Here is a 21948-nt window from a genome sequence, read left to right on the forward strand (position 1 = left end):
ATAACAGGCAACCCACCCGCAGTAGATGTGCCCGGTGTGAGGTCTCGCAGCAAGCTATCAAATACGGCGCATTTCTCGGTTTTTAACAAAATGCTATACGTCGCCAGGTGTTTCATTAGATTCGAGGTGTTACCTCCTTTGACAGTATCAGCTTAAAGCACTTGTTGCAGGCTGCTGAGTTTGTATCTTTTGCTGTGAAGTACAGCCAGACTTTTGACCGCTTCGCCTTGGGCATTTTTAACCTGTAGCTCTGCTCTAAGAGAACGTACGTACAGGTATCTGGGCCCGCCTACTGCGCTTGCAAAGGTAAAATGATTGGCTAGAATCCAAAGTGTATGACATCTCAGGAAAAAAAAGCACCGAAATAAAGCACCGAAATGTGCGCTGCTTTTCGGTCTGGTTACTACCGTTTATGCCATAATGGCACCGGATACCGGCACCCATCCCTACTGGAAATGCTGAAACTGTTTCTGTGCCTGTGAAAGAGTGTGTGTGTGTGTGTGTGTGTGTGTGTGTGTGTGTGTGTTTCAGTGGTCCCCTCTCTGATGAGTAAAGACAGAACACAGAATACAGGCCTTGCTGAGTCAGACCTGTGAATAAAAGATGAAATAATGTATGCTCTGGAGGCACAATGCAGGCATGCATGCAAAAAAATCCCTTAGTGTTTTCATAACATGCATTTCCCCAATCTGAAATTAACTTGCAGCAAAGCTTAATTTGTATTCTCAAGCCAGATAAGAGTAATTTCAAAGAGTACAGTTCCACGCATCGCTATTTAGCCAAAAATAACCCTGTTAAGAAATTTTGTGGGGTTTTCTTTGGTTTTCATGTAAAGGTCAGGTCGGAATAGGTTTGTTATTCATCTGTTCATTAACTTTGAAAATCCTGCTTGACATACTTTGCGTCTTCCAAAAGAAATATTGCCTCTTGTCCCAGTCAGACTTATGGCTTCATAAAAAGGTTTTACAGTGGAACACTGTAACACCCACTCCTGCTGTTGTCTGAGACCATTTTTCATGGCTTAAAAAACACCACTGAGCAACAAAATAGAGCAAGCTGGATTAACTCTTCTCATTTGCTGACATTCTTTGTCATCTGGCCTTTCATACACAAATGTGTAATTCACATATGCTTCATTATATATGCAAATTATTTTGCAAGACAAAGTAGAAATGTACAGTTTCTATTCTCTAATGAAAGTTCAGATCATGTAAGAAGCATGTAAGAGAGAATATCTTTCTGGTTAGCTGTTCAAGTCACCTTTGGAGAAAATACCCCACAGCCATGGCTTTATTTATCTGTATGGTAAATGAAAGTATTTAAATGAATTTTAATGTCGTAACTGATTTTGTTTGACATAAGCCTTCAAAAAAAGTGTGCTGTTTCCTGAGCACAGCTACCGTTGTTGACGTACTGTACACTGTTCAAATCAGTTGGGAATTAAACCGCACAAAGCCCACTGGCACCTTGCAAACCGAACAGAGTAAAGGCTTGTAAAACAAACAAACAAGTGGGGCTGCGCTCTCTTCTCAGCTCTCCAGAACCCAGCAGCAATCCTGACTGTACTATTATACACTAATGGCTTTGGCATGCTGTTTTTGGTATAGGCTGCCAGGTCTGCCCAGCCAGATCCCCTCTTTTTCACCCCGTTGCCTGTGTGGAGCTGGGAGCTCATAAGCAAGGAAAAACAGTGTAATGTTAGCAAAAATAAATAAATAGGTGTCAATTTTACTCATGAAACACGTCTGTAAAGTCAGTATCAATAATGTAGGCCTTCACGAACAGATTTTCACTGTCTGTCTGACATATTTCATATCATTGTCTTTGAAACCTTTTAGCTCAGAATATAGGGTACCCGCACTGAGGTTTTCTCTGGGTCACGGCATCCTTGTCGTGTGTGCTTTCACCCTCAGAGACTGACAGATCTATCTCTGGCAAAGATTCATACAGTGGGTTTCTTCTAGGATCAGCCAAAGTCTCTCCCAGGAAACATAAAGAGGATAAATCCCATTAGCCGCACGTTTGAAATTATAAGCGTCTAAGTAAGAACATGTCACAGGCAAGAGAGGGGAGAGGGAAAAGCCAGTGTGCACATGCAGGACTAATGTGAGAAATATGTCACGGGATCACGCTTGAGCTTGTAAGCTTTTTAAAAAAAAATTTTTTGGTGATTTTCTTCATTAATTGAGTGCTTTGCAGGAAAATGAATGTGTGCGAGAGAGTGTGTGCACACATTTAGATGTACATGTGCTAATAAAGTATGTTCCTCATTCCCCGCACACAGCCCCCTCCCCTGCCCTTGGCAGCCCACCTCAATAGTTCCCTTCCCTCTAGCGATGACGCAAATGACCCACGATGACTGACCCCCACGGTAAAACCTGTAAATCATTAGCCAGCATGAATAGGAATGACTCTCCATGCACTCAACTCAGCCTTCAGGCAGAGAAGGATTTATAAGAGTCCTCCCCAACTGCTACACTTGGGACGGATGTGGCAGAGGAGAAGGTGGGGTGAGGTTTTTGCAGTCACCTGGACAAGGAGCCACACAGTTTGGATCGCAATTTTTTTGTGCGTCTGCCTAAACAGGCTGTAGTTTCGCATTAAACTTTAGCATACACATACCGTTCAAACTATCACCCTTTAATTTTGGTTTTTATCCTTTTGAAAGTAGCTTGTGTCAAGACACATTCATTAAAGTTTACAAAGACATGTTTAAGTCATATGATAGCTTGCTTAACGAGAAAGACAGTAGAGATTACAATACAGGGTAAAAAGAAAACCTTAATGATCACACTTGTGCACCATTATGATTACTTTTATCATTAACATGGGTCCAATTCTCTGAGCTAAATGGACTTTATCTGTCTAGATTTCAGGGCGAGGAAATTATAACAAGACCCTGGTAAACCAAGCAGATCGATCATGTGTCCAGAGTGTAGCTGGTAGATAACTAAGATATTAAAGTTTATCCTGAGAAAACCCCTATATGATTTGGTCTAAATTCTGTGTTATATTCCAAATGCTACCATTATTAAATCCTGATATTATTGCATATTTGTTATCACAATATACTTATTTTCTAAAATGTCTCTAAAACTCATAAAACAAACAAACAAAACTTTTCAAAGGGCGTCCCAGGAGAAACCGTACTCGTGACACTAATCATGAGAATACCTCCACCTGCAGGTGTAAAACAAGACTACACCTCGTTGTCAAAGGTAGGGCGAGCAAAGTAGAGTTTTACTGTGGTTCTAACACCCATGAAAGGGAGAATAAAGTTCTTTGATTGTTGCCTTGATGGTGTCCTTAGGGCTAAGCCGCTATAATTTCTGAAGCTTTCACATAGAAAGACTTAGTAGAATCTGACCTACTTTCTTTATGTCAGCTAGAGTGAAAGCGAGTGCAGGGATGTCTGAGTCAAACACTACAGACATCAGAATATCTTTGACACAGTGCACAGATAAAAGAACAAAGGAAAATAAAGAAAGGAAATACTCAGAGACCTCGAGGCGGTGGGTGTGTGCTCATGTATGAACGAGTGCGCGTGCGTGTGTAACGGACATATGTGTGAATTCATGACTTTGCAGACCTAACTGTAAGTGAGAGTTTAATTGGACACAGAGGTGCTTCATTAAACCTTTGGGTCAAGCTCACTGGAAATCCTGCAGACTGATCTTTTGGCCTCACAACAGCACCTTAATTAACCCGACCATACTGAAAGACCTGGACACAGCTCTTTTTCTCCCTCCCTCTTCTCTAACGGGGTGATTGGCTGGCACTGACTTCTCATCCCAGCTTCTAACAGCCCTATATATATATATGTATATATATATATATATATTTATATTTAAAAAAATATATATATATATATATATACACACACATATATACATATACAGGATATTACGTAATACACTATTATATAAATATGCAGAACATAATGAAAAAAGAAAGGAAATAACCCATATCGTTGTTCAAAATAATTCATCTTGTTTAACTTGATAACAGTGGGAAGTGTTTACTGTGAGGCTTCTGGTTAGTCACAGTAAAAGTGGTGCTATAGGTGCTGCTGCTGCAGCTCCCACCACTTCACAGCCACAGAGATGTGGTTCTCAGCTGGATATTGGCGGGAGCAAGTGAAACAACAAGCATATTCCAGTAGTTTGTTTGTGCTTTGACACCATGGTGTTTGCCCAGCACCTCAGAGGCACGGCAGCGTGCCATGGTGGTAGAAAGGGCATTTTCTGTATACTGGAATCCACACAGCTGCCCTCTTAACACTCTATGCTTGAGGACGGTTGGGAGTTTACTAGGCTGGTGCTGTTTGAGCCATGAGATCACAGCTTGGTTGGGATATTGTGCCTGGCTGATCCCCATTACAGTGTAAGAGCATCCTTATTCATTCTTGTAATGCGTTATGATGCAAATCCTGCTGCGCTGCATTTTACAGTCAAATGTGATCAGTTATTTACGCGAGATAATTAGAAATAAAACTAAAATAGCTGAGACGCGAGCATATAAATTGGTTAGTGTGGTTTTATTTATCAGTGCTGTGTACTTTAAATAGCACTCACACCATTTCTCTCTCTGGCTGCAGATTTTACTTTTGTGTTCATGCCATGCTGCTCTGCACCATGCAGACCGATGTCCTTAAAGAGCTTCTTTACGCTTTATTTCCACCTATTGTTGGCGTGCTTCACTGTGATTGGTGCACTTCCTTCAGAGCAATGAGACCAGAGATGTGACTGGCTAAGAGTCACTTTACTGACCACCTCACCCTTTTGGTTTAAATTCACCTTCAGCCAGTCCTTTGAACTTTATGTGCAGCTGCAAATAAAGGAACCAAAATAGCAGGTCCTGTGGGTCAGGCAGATAGACAGTGTCAGCTTTTTGTCACAACTGAAAATATTGCCTTCCCACTCCAATTGGCAAGTAGTATAAATGCAAGAAGGACTGAATGTACAGTGTAATATGGTTACTTGTTCCTGTTACTTATTTCCAGCTTATTTTACGGAAGGAGCCTCAGTCTGGCTGCATCTTATAAAGTGAAGTAATCTGCTATTACTATTACTGACGAGTACCACTCATTCAGATTATAACAAGAGTCTCATAAAAATGCCTCGGAGCTTATTGAGTGCGTCATGTTATTCAGGTAACTACAGCAGAAAGTCTGAAAGAGACGACCCTACTTTCAAATCACCACCATTAGACCTGGCTTATTCTGACTTATGGCCCGGAATAATGAATCAGAGGGTGAAACAAAGGGCACAACTTCTACAAAGTTGTTATTTTTCCCAGTAGGTGTACTGGAGCTTTAGAACAAAAACAAGTCCATTTGAAAGTTTTACTGCTTCAGCTGTGTTATGCTGTCTGGACAGTGTCCACGAAAACCAGGAGATATCTAAGAAATCATTCATGTGTGGTTTTACCTCTTCAGAAATGATACTGGCAGTGACCTTTCATGTGTTTTAAGTATTATCTTTGACCACTCTCCTCGATCCCTTCGAAGCAAAGCAAACATAAAGCAAAACCAAGACTTACTTTCTTTCTTCTAGTTGCTGTAGATTGTATACACTGATGTTTAGTCATCTAGTTCTTTTTCTTATAGACTCATATTGTTGCTTTTTGCCTCTTTAAAACAGATGATGTGTGTGCATTTGTTTGCTTATTGTTTATTCTAGCACTGGCAGCTTGTATTTAAAAGCATAAGTGATTTTCCATCTGTGGTTAAACGCACACACACATACTGGCATCCAACTGCACCCACCGTTTGAGAAGAGCAGCTACTGTACATGCACATGTATTAACATTTTTTTTTGAGTACTCTCAGAAAAAATAAACTTCTGTGGCCGGGGAAGTCACTCTGCGCAAGAGGCTATCGGCACAACTCAAATGTTGTGCTCAGCTTAGGTATTGTGTGTGGGGGTTTTTTTTGGCACATCAAAGGCAGCGTGTAGACTTCTGTATAGTCTATGTCCGTCTCTCAGAGCAAGGAGATGAAAGGTTGGGTTATATAAGATCGTCAAACAGAAAGGCTGTTTACTCGTGTGCGCCTGGAGAGACTCACTGATACTAGGACTTTCTAATGGAGTTGGACTCTAGCGCAACTGTAGAGTAGCCTACTGCCAGCTCCATACTGTAAGAAAAGCTGTCATTAGAGCTGTAAAGAATAAGACAAATAGCACTGACTGGATAATACTATTGTCTACAGTGATTTACATCCACTGCATGAACATACGCCTTTTACATGTTTGATTGTTGACTTCCTTTTGTACTCTATCGAGTATAGCTCTGTTAGTGCATGAGACAGTATGTTCAAGCTCGAAGGAGTTTAAAGCAACTCACAGATGTTACCGTGCATACAGTCATTGCCAAAGCACAAGAGTATGTTTTGGGTAAACCCTTCGTATTGTGTTTTATTCAACATCCTAACTGTAAAACTGTGGCACGTCAGCTGCACCTAAAGAGCGATTTACATTATATAGCAGTGACCTTGTTTGCTCTCTGTCACGGTCACCACATTTTGTGCTGCAGTACCCATTGTTGTGAAAACCTTGACTAAAAGGATGAGCGATACAATAACTGTCCCACAAACTTAACAGCAGATTGCACTTTACATTTTGCCACAAAATATGTCAAAGCTGTTGCTTATTAAAGCAATTTAAAGCTGCTGTGACTCCTAAATTCAAGACCTTAAAAACTGTTTCCCCTCACTGCTAAACAACCTACTACTTCTGACTATGAGCGATGGATCCTGTGCGACTTTCTCCCAAATTTGGAGCTGCTTCTGTTTTCTCACATGAGAAGTTTCTGTCTTTGCTTCTTCTTCTTTTTTCACAATTTAGAAGTAGGTAGAGCTCAGATGGAAAAAAGGATTTGCTGGATTTTAGCAATACTTGACTTCAAGTGTGGTGACAGCTGGAGGGTTGTTTGCTTATTTTGGCCACTGTCAATCACGTGTGATTAAACGGTGCCCACGCAGTGCAGATGAAGTGTGAAACTGTTCATAGATAATACCCAGAAGCTTTATTACCAAAACTTTAGTTTTGATTGCTGCTTATTGAGTATTAATTATTTAACGTTAAAGACACATACTTTAGATTTGAAGTACCCAATAACAAAAACAATAACCTGCTTAATTTTTTTCAGTGATTTTGTACACCTGGCCGTAAACCGAGGCATTTTTTCCCAATTGTAAAAAATGACACTTAAAATTAACAAATTTTTTTGAATAAAAATTTAAATGCTGTGAATAAAAAAGCACATTTTCTGTTGGCCTCCAAAATGTAGTGGGGGTAAAATCCCAGTTTATTAAGAAGGTACAATCCCAGTTCATTAATGGGTACAAGAAGGCAAAAAAATATATAAAACTAAATTACCCTAATTGGGCAGCAGTAACAATAACTCTAAAATTGCATTTGTTTAAAACAAAGCAGCACTGTGGGGGAAAAAAAGCTAAACAACAGCGCTGCCCACACAAGCCCACACAAGCCCACAGCACCGGCAAATGAAAACCCACTGTTTTCCTAATGTTTTTACTCACAGCATGACACAACTCAATGACCTACACTGACACAGTAAATTACACCTGAATTATCAAATTGGCTCTTATGCTGGAGCCTCTTGCCTCAGTGTGTGCAGCAGCAATTTGTCAAAGCAGCCTGCTGGGGTTCTCAGGACCTCACTTATGGGGCAGAAAGCCCTAACAGAGCCAGTTGGGCAGAGGGGTGGCTAACGTTGACTTGGCTCTGCAGTGTGCCCACCAACCATCAGTGACAGTCGCTGCACTCCTGCATTTAGTTACTCCCAAGAAGGTGGAAAACGGGTTTACAAGGCCTGTGGGAGGACACAGTGGCTGGTAATTAAACAGCGTAAAAATCCTCAGCCTTCAACAGCCCCTTAGGCGGTGAATAAGAGCTAAAGTAAACCAAACCTGACTGTGAAATTGCATTAGACGTCTGTGCTTAATGGAAAGTGAAAAAAATAGACAAAACCCATTTTTGCTTTTATGAGCGTTTCCATTTCCCCCACACTTCTTCCACTTCTTTGCTTCTTTTTCCTTTCTATTCTGCTTGAGCAGAGTTTATCTGCATTATGGTGGCGCTGCTGCTGTTGTAGGAAGCGAACAGAAACAGGATGTGCAGGACTGTGGTTTGAACATGTTTCTGTTTTTGTTTCCCACAGATGCTCCCCCGTTCGGATTGGGACCACAAGAGAGGCTCCCGAGGATCACAGGTTAGCAGTGTCCACAAGAAAAAGAAAAAGAGAGACAGAGAGAAGAGAGAACAGGATCTACATCCCCGATCTCTAGCATTCGCCTACATGCACCTTATAAATGACGCAAACACCATAAACCCTACCGCTAACTGGCCTGTTCACACCCACTTATTTTAGTAGTGCTTAAACAGCATTTCTCTTCCCACCAGTGTCCTTGTTGCACTGTTAGTTTAAAGGACGCGTGCATGTGAGTTGGCTCTGAGGAGCTGCGAAAGCCACCAAAGATCAAGGGAATAGTTCAGTGTAGGGGACGCAGCTTGTAGAGGGCAGGCACAGCCACATCCTCGACATTACTGTACCATCTCCATCTTTGTGTGCGCATGTGTATGTTTAAATTTATGTATTGAGTTGCTACAGTGCCACAGGGCAGGACTCTGGAGGACACGGATAACAAACAATGCCCTTGGCACTGGCGTGGCCGTATACACTATGCGTGTGTCCTGTACTGCATGGTCTCCTATCAGGAGGATATCCTTTGGAAATAAATAGACGCTGTGTCTTTGCTGACGATGTATGCTTGAGTAGCAACAGATGTTGCAAAAGCTGTAGTTCAGGGTAAGGCAGAGTGGGGGGATAGTGTCAAAAACTGTACAGAGCAGGATTAGACTTGAAAATTACAGCATATAATTTAACAAGAGATACGGCTAATGCAGTTTTGCTAAAATCAGCCGTACAGTAAAATCCCGCTCCCCTCACGGAGAAGAAATTTTCAATCGCATGCTACCCTCTTCAAATATTGTCCGAGGCCAGCGAGCACATATTTTTTGATTGATGCATTCCCTTAGCTGCCATTTAGATTCAGTGGTCAGTTCTGTCTTTTTTATTTGGACTAGTGCAGTGCATTCGTCAGTGGAATCCTGTAATAGTCCAAGGACTGACAAGACATGTAAGAAGTCGGGGCTTATGTTGGCATCTCTCTCCATCTTGTGGCTATTTTCCCTTGGCTCCGCTGTCTTGGACCACGTTGTCGGTCAGAGAGGCCGGTTGCACTTCACTATAGCACCTCATAGCGTGTGTAAATCACACAGAGAGAACCGGAGCGCTTGATTGATCTCCACTGCGTCGCATTCGCCAACATGCACACATTAGCAGGCTCATTTTCCAAACCACATCTTCTTCTTCTTCTTTTTTTTCTTTTCCCCCGCGCAAAGCTTGCGGTGGATGTTTTAGCTTAGGAATTGACAGTGAAGTTATGTATGGAAAAGAGCTTTTTAAATATTTGTATTCAACTTGGAGATACATCGGTTTTGGAATATTACCCGAGGAGATTATCGGAGAAAAGAGTACTTGTAGGCCCAGATTTTGTGGATGTTATTCTAAATTACAGCAAGGCTGGAAGAGTGGTCTGTGAGGCAGAGGAGCTATGACATCGCAGTCATGTAGAAGAATTTTCAGAAATTGCTGTGAGCGCTTCAAACACCGATCAACATTTCTGAAACTGCAAGTTTGGAAGTTGGAAAATTTCTCTGACGTCTTTCTGGTTGGTCCCATAATAAGAATCTAGTAGATTATTTTCTCATTACGCGGTGTCCTGTGGCAAGAGTGAATTTAAGGGTGATAGAGAATGAAAACACTGAACTACTTGTGCTTTTGACTATCCAATGCCTGAAAGAAAGAAATAAAAAATGGAATAATATAGATGAATTGCCACTTTTAAGACTTAGTTTTTTCAAATTACTTTTAATTTTAGTATATCTGCTCATATTCTCTAAACACATGAGTGTGTGCACTGATGTGCTCATGAGGAATACATTAACCTCTGGTTTTACACACACACACACACACACACACACACACACACACACACACACACACACACACACACACACACATATATATATATATATATATCCTTTTTTTAGCTTCTGCCTCTACCACTCTGTCTCACAGCTTCTGTTTTTTGCATATTAGCTATATTAGTGGGCTCCTTTGCTGGAATTATACACAATGAAATATGTGGAAGAAAAGTGTGAAGGGTCAGTGGGCTTGACCTTTCCCAGTAAATCATAAATGAGGCAGTTATGCTTTTTTGTTTTGTTTTGATACCTCGTACAACCTCCCCGACGAGCCACGTTTTAATAAAATATATAATAGCGTGTAATTGTACCCTGGCTGCAGAGCCAGAAACCTGGCTCAGTCAGTCGGAAGGTTTGTGAGGAGAGTTGGGTCGCAGTGGGGCCGAGCGTTGGTCTGAAAGTGAGAAGGGTAGTGCTGCTTCACGAGCTTTGGCTGGGATTTCGGAGCGTCTCAGTGGAGTTTTGTGTTACCCTTATGCTGTGATTCATACTGTATCACTCCTCTGTTATTCTAGAGAACATCGTCGTCTCCCTAGCTTCTGTTCGCCTAATCCAACCCGACAGATGCAATCAAGGCCATTACGTTAGCTGCGCTACCGCTGAAACTGAAAACTGCATGGTAATGATTATTTCAAAGGTGGTCAAAGTTTTGGGTAAATAAAGTCAAAGTAAGGAACACACTAAATTATTTTCAGATATATTCCCCAGCTTCTTGCTCAGCACATTCTTGCTCTTCCCATTTTTCTTTTTTTTTCTTTATTTTTTTTTTTGCGTGGGGTTAATTGCAAAATAAGCTCTGCAGTATATGTACCTTATGAAAAAGCAGAGTTGCTTACATTATTGCTGGACCTTCAGCTTCCCTCTGGGACACATTATAGTCTCACCATTGCACAATTTTCAGAGGCCCACATATCACTGTTACTTTACTAGAGGCTCAGATGACTGTATGTTTAGATGAGTGAGCCGAGAGGTTAAAGGTGCATCAAGTGGACTCTCTCAAAAATTACAAATATGTGACCTTCCTGTCTGTGTATTCCATTAATAATCATCATTAGACAGAAGGATTAGGATTTTGTTTGTTGCACCGAGTATATTTCATCTGTCATCCTCAAAGTTTTTGGCAAAAGACATGGGGACACAGCAGGAACACCAGTAATCATATTTCCACTGTTCTGGGTGGTTGCACTGGTCAGCAATGTTGTTTGTAACAGCTAATTCTCCAAAATGTACAGTTTGTGCATATATTTAAAATTAATTAAACATAGTGTCATAGGCCTTTAAATTAACTGTTTATCGTGAGGTCAGGTCATCTTCAGGTTAACCCCTACTGAGAAGCATCCGCTAATAACACATTGTATTTTGCGGTACATTTCTACAGCTAAACCTACCTACACAATTGCGTATAGGCCATATATTAGTACAGAGAAAAAAAAACAGACTCTCACTCTTCAGGAATGATTGCTGGTTTGTTTTGAATGGCCCTCAGTTTAGTTTATATGAACTGCTGCTCGGGTGCTAATCTATGGCATGGCTATTGATGTACGGTTCTAAAGTGTGTTCACATAAACAATTAAGACCATTGATCATGTGCACTGCTGTTATTCATTGTACAATGTCATAACAGACTGTTCATGCATGGTTTAGTATATGACTTAGCTTTTTGAGCAGTCATAAATTCTGTTTATTGATGATGGTAGTCAGGTTTACCTAATGTAGCATGTCAACCCCCTAACAGTTCGGAGTGTGTGACTAATAGGGCACACATTTCTGGTAATTTTGTGATCAAACTAGGAGGATAAATTGGTGGTTAAGATCAGCAAGCTTTTTGTAAAAGGTTAATGCAAAACATGCTTTATAGCTACAAGCAGGAGTGTAGCCACGTTTGTCAAGCCTGGAGGCAACTGTTGTTGTGATTAAATTGAACTTTTCTGTTTATTTTTAAACAACTATCGAGTCAGCAAAATTACCTTAGTTAACATAGACTGTAAATAAAAGATGAGCTTAACCAGCACAAGGCCTCCCACTGTTTTTTGGACTTTTAAATAATTATGGCTGACAGGATCTTTTGAGAGCTGGAAAAAGTAGCCATATTTAGACGAGAGTGGAGTGCAAAGTAATTGGCTAACTTCAGCAAACTTCGTTAGCAAGCTGCATTTACAGTCATGGCTAAAAAAATATTACACCTTCTTTATGGTTTTGCATAGCAGGACATAATTTAAAAAAAAATCTGCAAAAAAGAAAGTCTTTAGCAGGTCTTAAAATGAGATAAATACAGCCTCAAATCAACTCCAAAACACAGCATACTACACCGTCTCATTATTTATTCAACAAAAATCAACTGAATTAGTTAACACAATGCCATAAGTGGACATCCTAGCAAAGGCGTGAACGTCCCAGCAAATCCATCCCAAGATCAGACCCTGCAACGCTTGGAGAAACTCTATGTTAGTGAATACAAATCGTTATTATTCTTAGTAAGGATTTTATTTGACATATTAAAAGATTTGTGTTCAAATTACTAAGGCAGCCAGGCTGTGATATGTATGCTCAATGATCCCAAGCAGAGCAGCAAATCTACAACAGAATGGCAGAAAAAGAGAAGAATCGAGGTGTTGCAACGGTCCAGTCAAAGTCCAGACCTCAACCTGATTGAAATGCTGACCTTAAGAGAGCTATGTGTAAACCTCACTAAACTGAAACAACACTGTGAAAAATAATGGGCCAAAATTCCTCCACAACCGTGAGAGACTGATAAAGTCATATAGAAAATGATTACTTTAAGTTATTGCAGCTTGTAAAAGCGGTTAGACAAACTACTGAATCATGGGGCGCACTTATTTTTTCACACAGTGCTTCTGCTTTTTGGCTCAGTGTTGTTAAATAATTAATAACACCATGTACCTGCTTGTTGAACTCTTAGCAAGTGCGCAAACCTTTCTAAATTTCAAACTTTTAATAATTGTGAAGGACAATAGCAAAAGTTGTTATATGTACGATAATATGTACGATGTACTATTCCTAAATGTTAAAACCCATTGTTTGAATATATTTGATCATTATTTAGTTTACAAACACGCATGTGTCTAAGTGAAGAAAGGTCTATTTTGTAGCGGTCACATCTGTCTCCAAGTGAAGCCCGCTGTTGCAGCTATGGCAGTGGCCTATGAATTAGACCAAACATCTAACCTTTACTCAAAGTGCTTATATAATTTTTGGATATTACATAACTCACTTACAATGTCATCTATTCCAGGACATCCATTGATGATTCTCAAGTGTTATGTTGCAGACTGTTGAAACATTGGGAACATCGGGAGGTATTTTCTGGGCAAGACGCATCTTTTGAGGCATAAGTAAAAGCTGAAAGGCAGGGATAGTTGGGATTTCACATTCTTTATGTTTCCTACAATGAGCTTTTAATAGCTCAAAGTTTAAACTCCTCATGTCTAAATTTTATATAGGTCTCACAGAGCAAGGGAATGGCTTAAGTGTTATAGCAGACAGGCTTCGCTAGCTTTTCGAGTAATAGAAATACTACAAATTCCACTGTGTCCAAAAACTCCCACCTCAAACACTAACCCAGCACCTGGAGTCTTTCACTACGCTTGAATGTTCATGTCCTGCCCTTAGCTTTAAGTTGCTTACTCTAAGTTCAGTTTCAGACCCGGTGCTTTCATCATTAACATCCTCTTATGGCCACTTAGTCATGCAGTGTTCATATTCCTTACCGAGTGTTCATCTGTCCTTGCATTGCATGCTTAAAATGATGCCCTCTCTGTATTCACTTATCAGACTTTAGTGCCTTCTTTATGTTTTCACTTCGCTTCGGAGTCGCGGCTGTCGCGTGAAAACAAAAGACAGAGTTTGCAGAAGTAGCAGATGAGTTTGCGTGTGTACGTGCATGTGCGTTTGGAGCCACTGAGACCCCCTAAGGATCACTGTTGTTTTTGTCCAGCCAGATGTTTTTCAGCCACCATACTTTTGTTTAACCCCCTATTTAGCGAACTCTTAAATCAGGCAATAAATGAGCTGAAAGACAGGTGTTTACATCTCATGCTCGCAGTGTAAAGTAAAAGAGTATAGGAAATGTGAGCGGGACAACAGAGGGCAGCGGGGATAAACGATGATCTGTCCAGAAGTGTTCCATTCGCCTTTTAGAGGATGTCTGCGTGTCATCATGCGTGGGTCACCCTATGTGGAGGACTTTGCTTAAACTCAGAGAACACATGCCTTTTGTATTCTTGCAGACCAACAGGAAAACGTGTATAAATACACCAACTTATCTGATAGGATACTAGGAAAACAAAATGCGAGACCTTCTCTGTTCCCACAAGAGGAGACGAATGAAAGGTATACACACGTGTTGTTAACGTCAACCGCTTGCTACTTAGCCAGTGTAAATAAAATAAATCTGGGTGCCCGGCAGCTGGTGTCAAAGTGAATGGGACACTGGGGGGAGAAAAAAATCTGATAACATTCTTTGGGGGAAAAAGGGAACTCGTGGGCTTATTAGATAAATTAGCTGGCAGCCAGGACTGACCTGTGTTTAGCTGTGGTTGTTCAACTGCTCAAGGCACAGCAATTAAGAGTGGGTTGTGAACTTTTCACTTTACCCTGTGAAAACAAGGCTGACTCGCGCAGCGCCGATGCCTTGAAAGCTGTGCAGCAGACGGTCAGAAACAGACGATGGCTGTTGGCCATCTGAGAGGTCAGGAGTGAGGAGGCCAAAGGCCAGATTCTATTTGAGACACTGCTAATGAGTCCATTCAACAAGGATCAAGTAATCCACATCTGTGCTGAACGTGTTTCAAACTTATGTTGTTATGCGGATAGTTAACAGGCTGCTAGAATATCGAGGTCTACTACTGTGAAGTACATCGCTGTACTCCTCCTTCTCGTGTTTTAAAAAGAGCCATATAAGGCAAAAATAAAGACTTTGATCTATGAGTGGATGTAAGTTTGCGTGTTTGTATGTGTGCCTGTGTAACACCACAGCTATAAAACAAACCCTGGCAAAGTCTAACACTACTACTGAATATATTTCTATACTTAATAGTGGCACAAAAAGGACTATTTCTTGTTTTTATATCTTTATGTGTTGGGTTTGGATCTTGTTTATTTATGCGATTGGCTACTTAGCATTTGTATAATTTGTTTTCTGATGTTGTTGTTTTTTCCTGAACTAAATGCACATTTCAAGGGATTTCGCAGCGTCACTCTACATAAAAGATATGCTGTAAAAGTTGAACAAAGCAATTGATGACTTTGAACTTTTTAATAATTTTTTTTTAATGATTATATGCACAGACACCACTGGAAAGCAGGAAAATCAAGATCTGACCTCATGTTAAGTATATTTTTAATGCTTAAGATTTTATTCATAGATTGTTGTCTAATTTAATTTTTCAGTCATGTTTTAATGCACCGTAGAAAGACAGCATTGAATTAAAATGCATAATCCTTAATATATACTTAATCCCAAATTTCTATTTAGTCACTTCTGAAACACACACGCAAGCCACCAACACTGCATTTACATATACCATACAGTAACATCATGACATGAATTCAATTCATATCAAATCAATTCAACTCGGTTTTATTTATGTAGCGCCAAATCAACCGTTGCCTCAAGGCGCTTTATATTGTAATGTAAAGACCCTACGACAAAACAGAGAAAACCCCAACAATTACATGACGCATATGAGCAAATGCCTTGGAGACAGTGGGAAGGAAAAACTCCCTTTTAACAGGAAGAAACCTGCAGAAGAACTAGGCTCAGGGAGGGTGGCTATCTGCAGAGGAGAGGATGACAGGACAAAGACACAATGGAAGAGAGCCAAAGATTAATGTTGTCTAATGACCAGAGATGGGCAGTAACGCGTTACTTGTAACTCGTTGCTGTAATCCGATTACTTTTTTCAAGTAACGAGTAAAGTAAGGGATTACATTGCAAAAACGGTAATTAGATTACCGTTACTTTCCCGTAGGAACGCTGCATTACTGCGTTACTAAAACCGTGATTTTTTTGCAGAATGTCTCATGACAGTGACGTAAGCGAGTGCGCTATTCGTGGCAACAGCTGTGTGCAGATCAACAATGGATCACATATCGAGTGCAGGAGAGAGTATGAGCATGCAGCGTTTAAAGCGTGGAAGTACTGACCTTACTTTAAGTTTGATTCCATAAAAAGTGACAAAAACATTAGCGTCCATTAGCGTCCATTGTGCGTGGGAAGAAAACTTCTTTTTACAGTGAAAAAAACCCCTAAACTTCCAAGCAAGCACCGAGTGCGCTACGACGTAATGGGAAACTCACAGAGAAACTCGCGGATTCTTCAACTAACCGCTGCAGCACACCTGCACCAGGGTAAACCTCCGCCTACGCCACTCCTGCTTTACAGGTGAAAATAGAGCAAAAGGACCACTAGTCTTTGACTTTATTTATTTTCTGCTGTGTTTTACTTGCATCTATTTGAAAGAGTGAGTGTAAACGCAAAAAAAAAAATATTTTATGTGCTGGAATGTGCAGAAAATAGGTTTAAATGTTAAACTAATTTCTTCCAGTCAGAGAATGTTGCATATAATTAAATGTCTGCTTGATGCATAAAGTTAAAAGATTAAAACTAATAAAACAAGTTTTAAAAAGGGACTTTTCCATTTGATTACATTTTGTATGATGGATTATGCAGAAAAAGTAGAATTGGGCTGAAAGATCTATTTCTTCATCATCTATTCAGGTTGTAAATCGTGTTTTTAAAAAGTAACTAAGTAACGAAGTAATTAATTACTTTTGAAAATAAGTAATCAGTAAAGTAACGGGGTTACTTTTTGGGGGAAGTAATCAGTAATTAGTTACTGATGACTTTTTTCAAGTAACTTGACTACTAGCAGAGTGCTGTATAAAGACGTGCCATTCATATATTCCAAACTGTTTATTTAAAAGTTCAAATTCTTAAGGATGCACTGGAATTCAAGACTGAAAATCAACAGATACCACAGCATAAATTGCTAGAATAACAACTTGTACAACGATCTGACCACCACCAGTAGGCAACATGGGGTTAGTACGTTGCCCAAGGATATTTGACATGGAGCCAGGAGGGAGCCTGGGATCGAACCACCAACCTTCTGATTATTGGCTGACCTGCTCTGCCACCTGAGCTACAGCCACCCAGATAAATATTAGCCACTGACAATTTACCATTTTAAGAAACAATGTTAGATTTTTCATCTCATAAAATGTCTCCACTTGGTGAAAGATTTATGTGTGCTTTAGTATTGTCTTGCTGAAATATGAAAGGCCTTCCTTAAAAAGACTGCTCCCTTTCCAGATGAGCTAGCTGAATAGGCACTAATACACCCCCCATGCCACCAGACATGAAGGCTTTTGAAGTGTGTTTTGGCCAGAAAAACAGTGTTTCTGAATCACATATGGTCTCATCTTTGTGACTTGTGTTCACAGACAATGATTTCTGGAAGTGTTTTTTCTCAGTCCATGAATTCCGTGACAGAATGTTCCAGTTTATCCTAAAAGTAGTCACTAAGAAAGAAATTGTCTTAATGTAAAAACACCATCTAACCTTAAGCATAGTTTGACTACCAGTTCTTTAGCATAAACAACAAAAGAAATTCAGGTGTCACAGTTAACCACATTATATACTCAGAAAGGAGCTGCTGACATAGTTTACACACCCGCTCTTCATGCCTGCCATCGAGAAGCGGAACACGGCCGCTATCAGACTCAGCCGTTAATCAGCATCAGCTCACATCAGCTACTGTTGCAATGATGATTAACTCTTCGTTGTCTCCTTGTCATCCTACAGTCATCAGGCACAACTGTCATGGTGGACATAGCAGTGATGGGAGAAGCCCATGGACTAATTACAGACCTGCTGGCTGACCCCTCTCTCCCACCCAACACCTGCACGTCGCTGCGGGCCGTCAGCAACATGCTTACCACCCAGCTCACTTTCCAGCCCCTGCACCGGCCACGCCCTGCCCCCCTGCATAACCCCAGCGATGTCTACACCTGCTCTGACTCAGAGGAGGTACCTGAGAAAGGAGAGAAGACATCCATCCACAAGGTAACAAAATGAGTTAACACAAAGAAATGTAGCCCTTGGAACCAAAGATGAAAGAAGGGATATTTTTCATCCTTAAAAGAAAAGTCAAACGTGTTAATCAGAAGTAGTCAAGAGGCTGAAACAAAATAATTTTATTTGGAAACAGTGAAATATTCCTTGGATGGAAATGTGGTCCACCTTATTAAGGCCAAATGATTTATATACCACACAGCACTCCCCACACATGTTAATCTTTTAGCCCATGTTTCAGCTAATGAGTGCTTCCTGCTCTCAGAACTTTTAGCATCAAATGAAGGAGTATTTTTGTAGAGTTGAGTGAAGAAAAATAGAGCGCTTGGAGCACTGTTCTTCCCTTCATAGCCGCAGCTGTGTCAACATGACAGATGTGCAGAGCCATACAGAGTGTGTGCGCACGAATGTGAGGAGCGGAGTAGAAGAGGAGAGGCGACATGGAGGTGAATGTATTCCTCTAAAGGCTGCAAAGACCGACAAGCGTGTAAGCAAACCTGGACCTCCTCCATGACCGTCCAGCTATGCGATACCTGTTCTGGCCGTTGTGGAAAGTGTTGTCACGTCGCTGGTCTGACAGGTGCACGTTTACATCATCTGAACTGTGGAAAAGTAGTCAAGATGAACTGCACCTGTGGAGTAGCCTGCGAAACTGTGCTCATTAAGACTTTCCTCCCCCGAGGGACAATGTGCCCAGTTCTGCCTGCCCAGGAGGAGAATAACAGGAGTGAAGGTTTTCCAAGCTCATTTTCTGTCCAACACAGGCATGTTCTCTGTCTCCATTGCAAAATGGCAACTCCATTGAAAGGGCTACAAAAAAAACCATGAATGACAAAACAAATAAATACTTGTTAAATGTTGAAACTCACTCTGCCCTCTTAAACGGTTATACAAATGATGAAATGTCGACACTGCTGTGTGTGTTTCTGTGCCATGTATTTCTGTTTTTGGTTTTAACGTGATAGGGCTTTCTTTATGGAAATTTAAAATTACAGCCTTGAACAATTTTACCATTGGAAAAGCATACATTTTTAATGATACAAAAAATGGTAAAAATGTTTGTATTCATAGCAGAAACAAGATTTTCTTTTAAATTTGTGTGAATGGAACTAAGGTTACATCAAAGCTCTAAAGGTAATGTAAGTGAGATACATGCCTCCTAATGCTGTACATGAGTTTGTGTGTCCTAGCACTCAGCATATGAAGCCTTGTTGTGAATGGGCTCATTCAGGATTCTAAGGCAATCTTTAGTAGGTCACTCTGCAGAGGACGGAGAAAGAGAGTCTGCCATGTTTAGAGCTGCTGTGCCAAATGACTGCATGGCACAGAGCAGATGGAGGCATTGCACGGGCACAGACTGGGAATCCCAGGGAAGGAAGAATAGAGAGAATAGACATAGAAAGCCTGTGACTGACAGAACAAGACAAAAGAGACTTACAGAGAGAATAAGAAGCAGAGAGGCTAAAGCCTATATGATGAAAGGCATCTGCACAGTGCTATATAGAGCCACAGCTGCCTGCTAATGTCCGATGCGGGGTTTATTCTCCTTGGATCCAGCGAGGCAGATTGTGAAAAATGTTCCAGGTTATCACCAGCGTCATTTGTTTCAGATTGGCCAAGTGCAGAAAAAACAACAATCTCATCCAGATGATTTATTTGCCTGGAGACAAAGCAAACAAGCATTAACTTTATCTTACAGGTGGGAGTATTTTTAAAGCTTTTATCTATTTAATACAAAAGCAAATAGTCATGTTTTCTGACCCTGCGGCCACTCACTGATTTCGATTTTTATTAAACAACAAGTGATAAGATAGGTTTCCGGGGTGGTTAACTGTGTATCTGTACTGTGCATTTTGTGCAGCGTCTGAGGCGGAGCCTCCACCCCGGCCTTCTGAGGAGGATCTCTTCCACGTGGACAACCACCACCTCTGCCACAGGACTTCCCACAATTGAGCCGGGACCCGTGCGAAGGGACCGCAGCGCCAGCATCAAACCCTATCATGAAGCACTCACGTGCAGGTACCTGAGCCACAGCTGTTTCACATGCACCTCCTGTATTTTTAGACCCCAGGTTTTAGTCACTTTGGTTACTTTGTTCAAGATTTGGCAGATGTAGTTCCACTTACACCTTATGGCTTGCTTTTTCAAATCCCTGTTGGGAATTTTGTTAGATTTTTAAATAAAGGAATAGGAATAGAATAAGTCCTATTGTACTATAGATATACACGACTGAGGCACAAACACACTAAGGAGGGCTCCTACAATGCGAATCACTCTGAAGGATATTGGGTTTTTCAGCGTTATGGCTGTAGTCATACTAAAGCCATCAGTGTCAGTGAAAAGCAGTGGCACAGTTCAGGAAAGGATGTGTGTGCAGTGGGAGCCAGAATGGAAATATGCCCCACAGGCGAACACATTAACCTGAATAACTAAGACGCACATCAACCCTGAGCACATTAGTGCTGAAGATAGCACAAGGCTCACGCTACACAGAAGTATCATGGCTCCAAAGTCGATCTGTGAGCCTTTCATAGAATAGACAGTGTGTGGTTTTATGGAGGTGTTTTCAAGCTTTTTGTACTTTTTAGGAGAAATATGGTGCAGGATGGAGAAAGTTAAAGGTTACATAAGTCCTGATAAGCATTTGTTTGCATACAGTACTAAAGCAGATGCAGTGAATCTGATGGGAAGTGCTAGGTTTTTCTGTTTTTTTCCTCTTAGTTTTTTTCCCCCACTAAATCACATTGTTGCATCAAATCTTGAATAAACACAGGATCCACATGTATTAAAGCTGTTGTGGTTACTAAGTGAATTGTTTAAGCACAATTTACTGTGATCAGTGCAGAGATAGCATTCCTTACAATTACTTTGTGATTACTGTAACATTATGTTTGGATTATCTTAGAGCAGCACAGGGGAAATTATGCTTTTTTTTATGAATTTCAAAGGAGTTTCAGCTTGAAATTTTTCAGCTGTGCATGCTCGCATGAGTTTTCATGCATACAGTATTTCTGTGACGCAAAAGCAGCACTAGACAGCACATACGCTCTGATTTTAAAATATTAAATATGCCTCAACAAGAAAGAGTCTATTAGTGTTTCATTTTCATCCACCTTATTCAGTCTCTTCCCATCCAGTTTGTGGCGTTTGTCTGCAAGTACCAAAGCTTCCGGGTGTCCCTGGATTTCAAAGCAGTGTCTCAGTTTCCTGTAGTGTACCAACCAACGGGGAAAGTAGGGTTTGTGTATATGCAATTCTCAAATGCTGCATAAGAACATTTGTCTGATCTAATATCTGAAATATTAATAAGTGGGAGAATTTACGACAGCTACGTCTGATGATTCTAAGATTCACTGAAAACTGCCAGCATAGATTCAGAGAATACAACTTCAGCTCAGGATAACCTTTGCATTGTTCATTAGCATTCATTAGCCCGTGTTAAAAATAAAGAGCAGCGGTAAATGTATCTCTATGTATTTATGGCTCGTATTCTAACAAAACCCCAAATTAATACATGAAGATTTTTTTTTCCAAAATTACAGCTTCCAAGTGCAGAGATTTGAATCAGCTCACTTACATACTTACAGTCAGCAAAGCTTCAGGTAAAAGCGACCTCGCTACTTCTGCGAACTCCCTCAAAACCTATTTTAACAATTGTTTGGACTAAATGTTGCAGATGTAAAATGAGGCATGACTCTGCAACTGCATGGCCTATTTCACTCGCAGATGAATTTAGAAACTCATTTTGTGTGGATGGTTAAAAAAAATATGCTTTCAGAA

At 40.6% G+C, this 21948-nt stretch overlaps 1 protein-coding gene across 2 annotated transcripts in view; it reads left to right on the plus strand.

The window, feature by feature from the left end:
• Positions 1 to 21948, plus strand: part of LOC102197921 (cGMP-inhibited 3',5'-cyclic phosphodiesterase A-like) — a 76564-nt gene that overhangs the window by 36014 nt on the left and 18602 nt on the right. For both annotated transcript variants that reach the window (XM_005728071.2, XM_005728072.2), the window contains exons 2-4: positions 8185 to 8235; positions 17899 to 18159; positions 20030 to 20187. In XM_005728071.2, coding sequence (XP_005728128.1) covers positions 8185 to 8235; positions 17899 to 18159; positions 20030 to 20187 — 470 coding nt within the window. The remainder of the gene's footprint in view (positions 1 to 8184; positions 8236 to 17898; positions 18160 to 20029; positions 20188 to 21948) is intronic.

Source organism: Pundamilia nyererei, unplaced genomic scaffold (assembly GCF_000239375.1).
Source record: "Pundamilia nyererei isolate P.nyererei 1_Seehausen unplaced genomic scaffold, PunNye1.0 scaffold00027, whole genome shotgun sequence".
NCBI lineage: Eukaryota > Metazoa > Chordata > Actinopteri > Cichliformes > Cichlidae > Pundamilia > Pundamilia nyererei.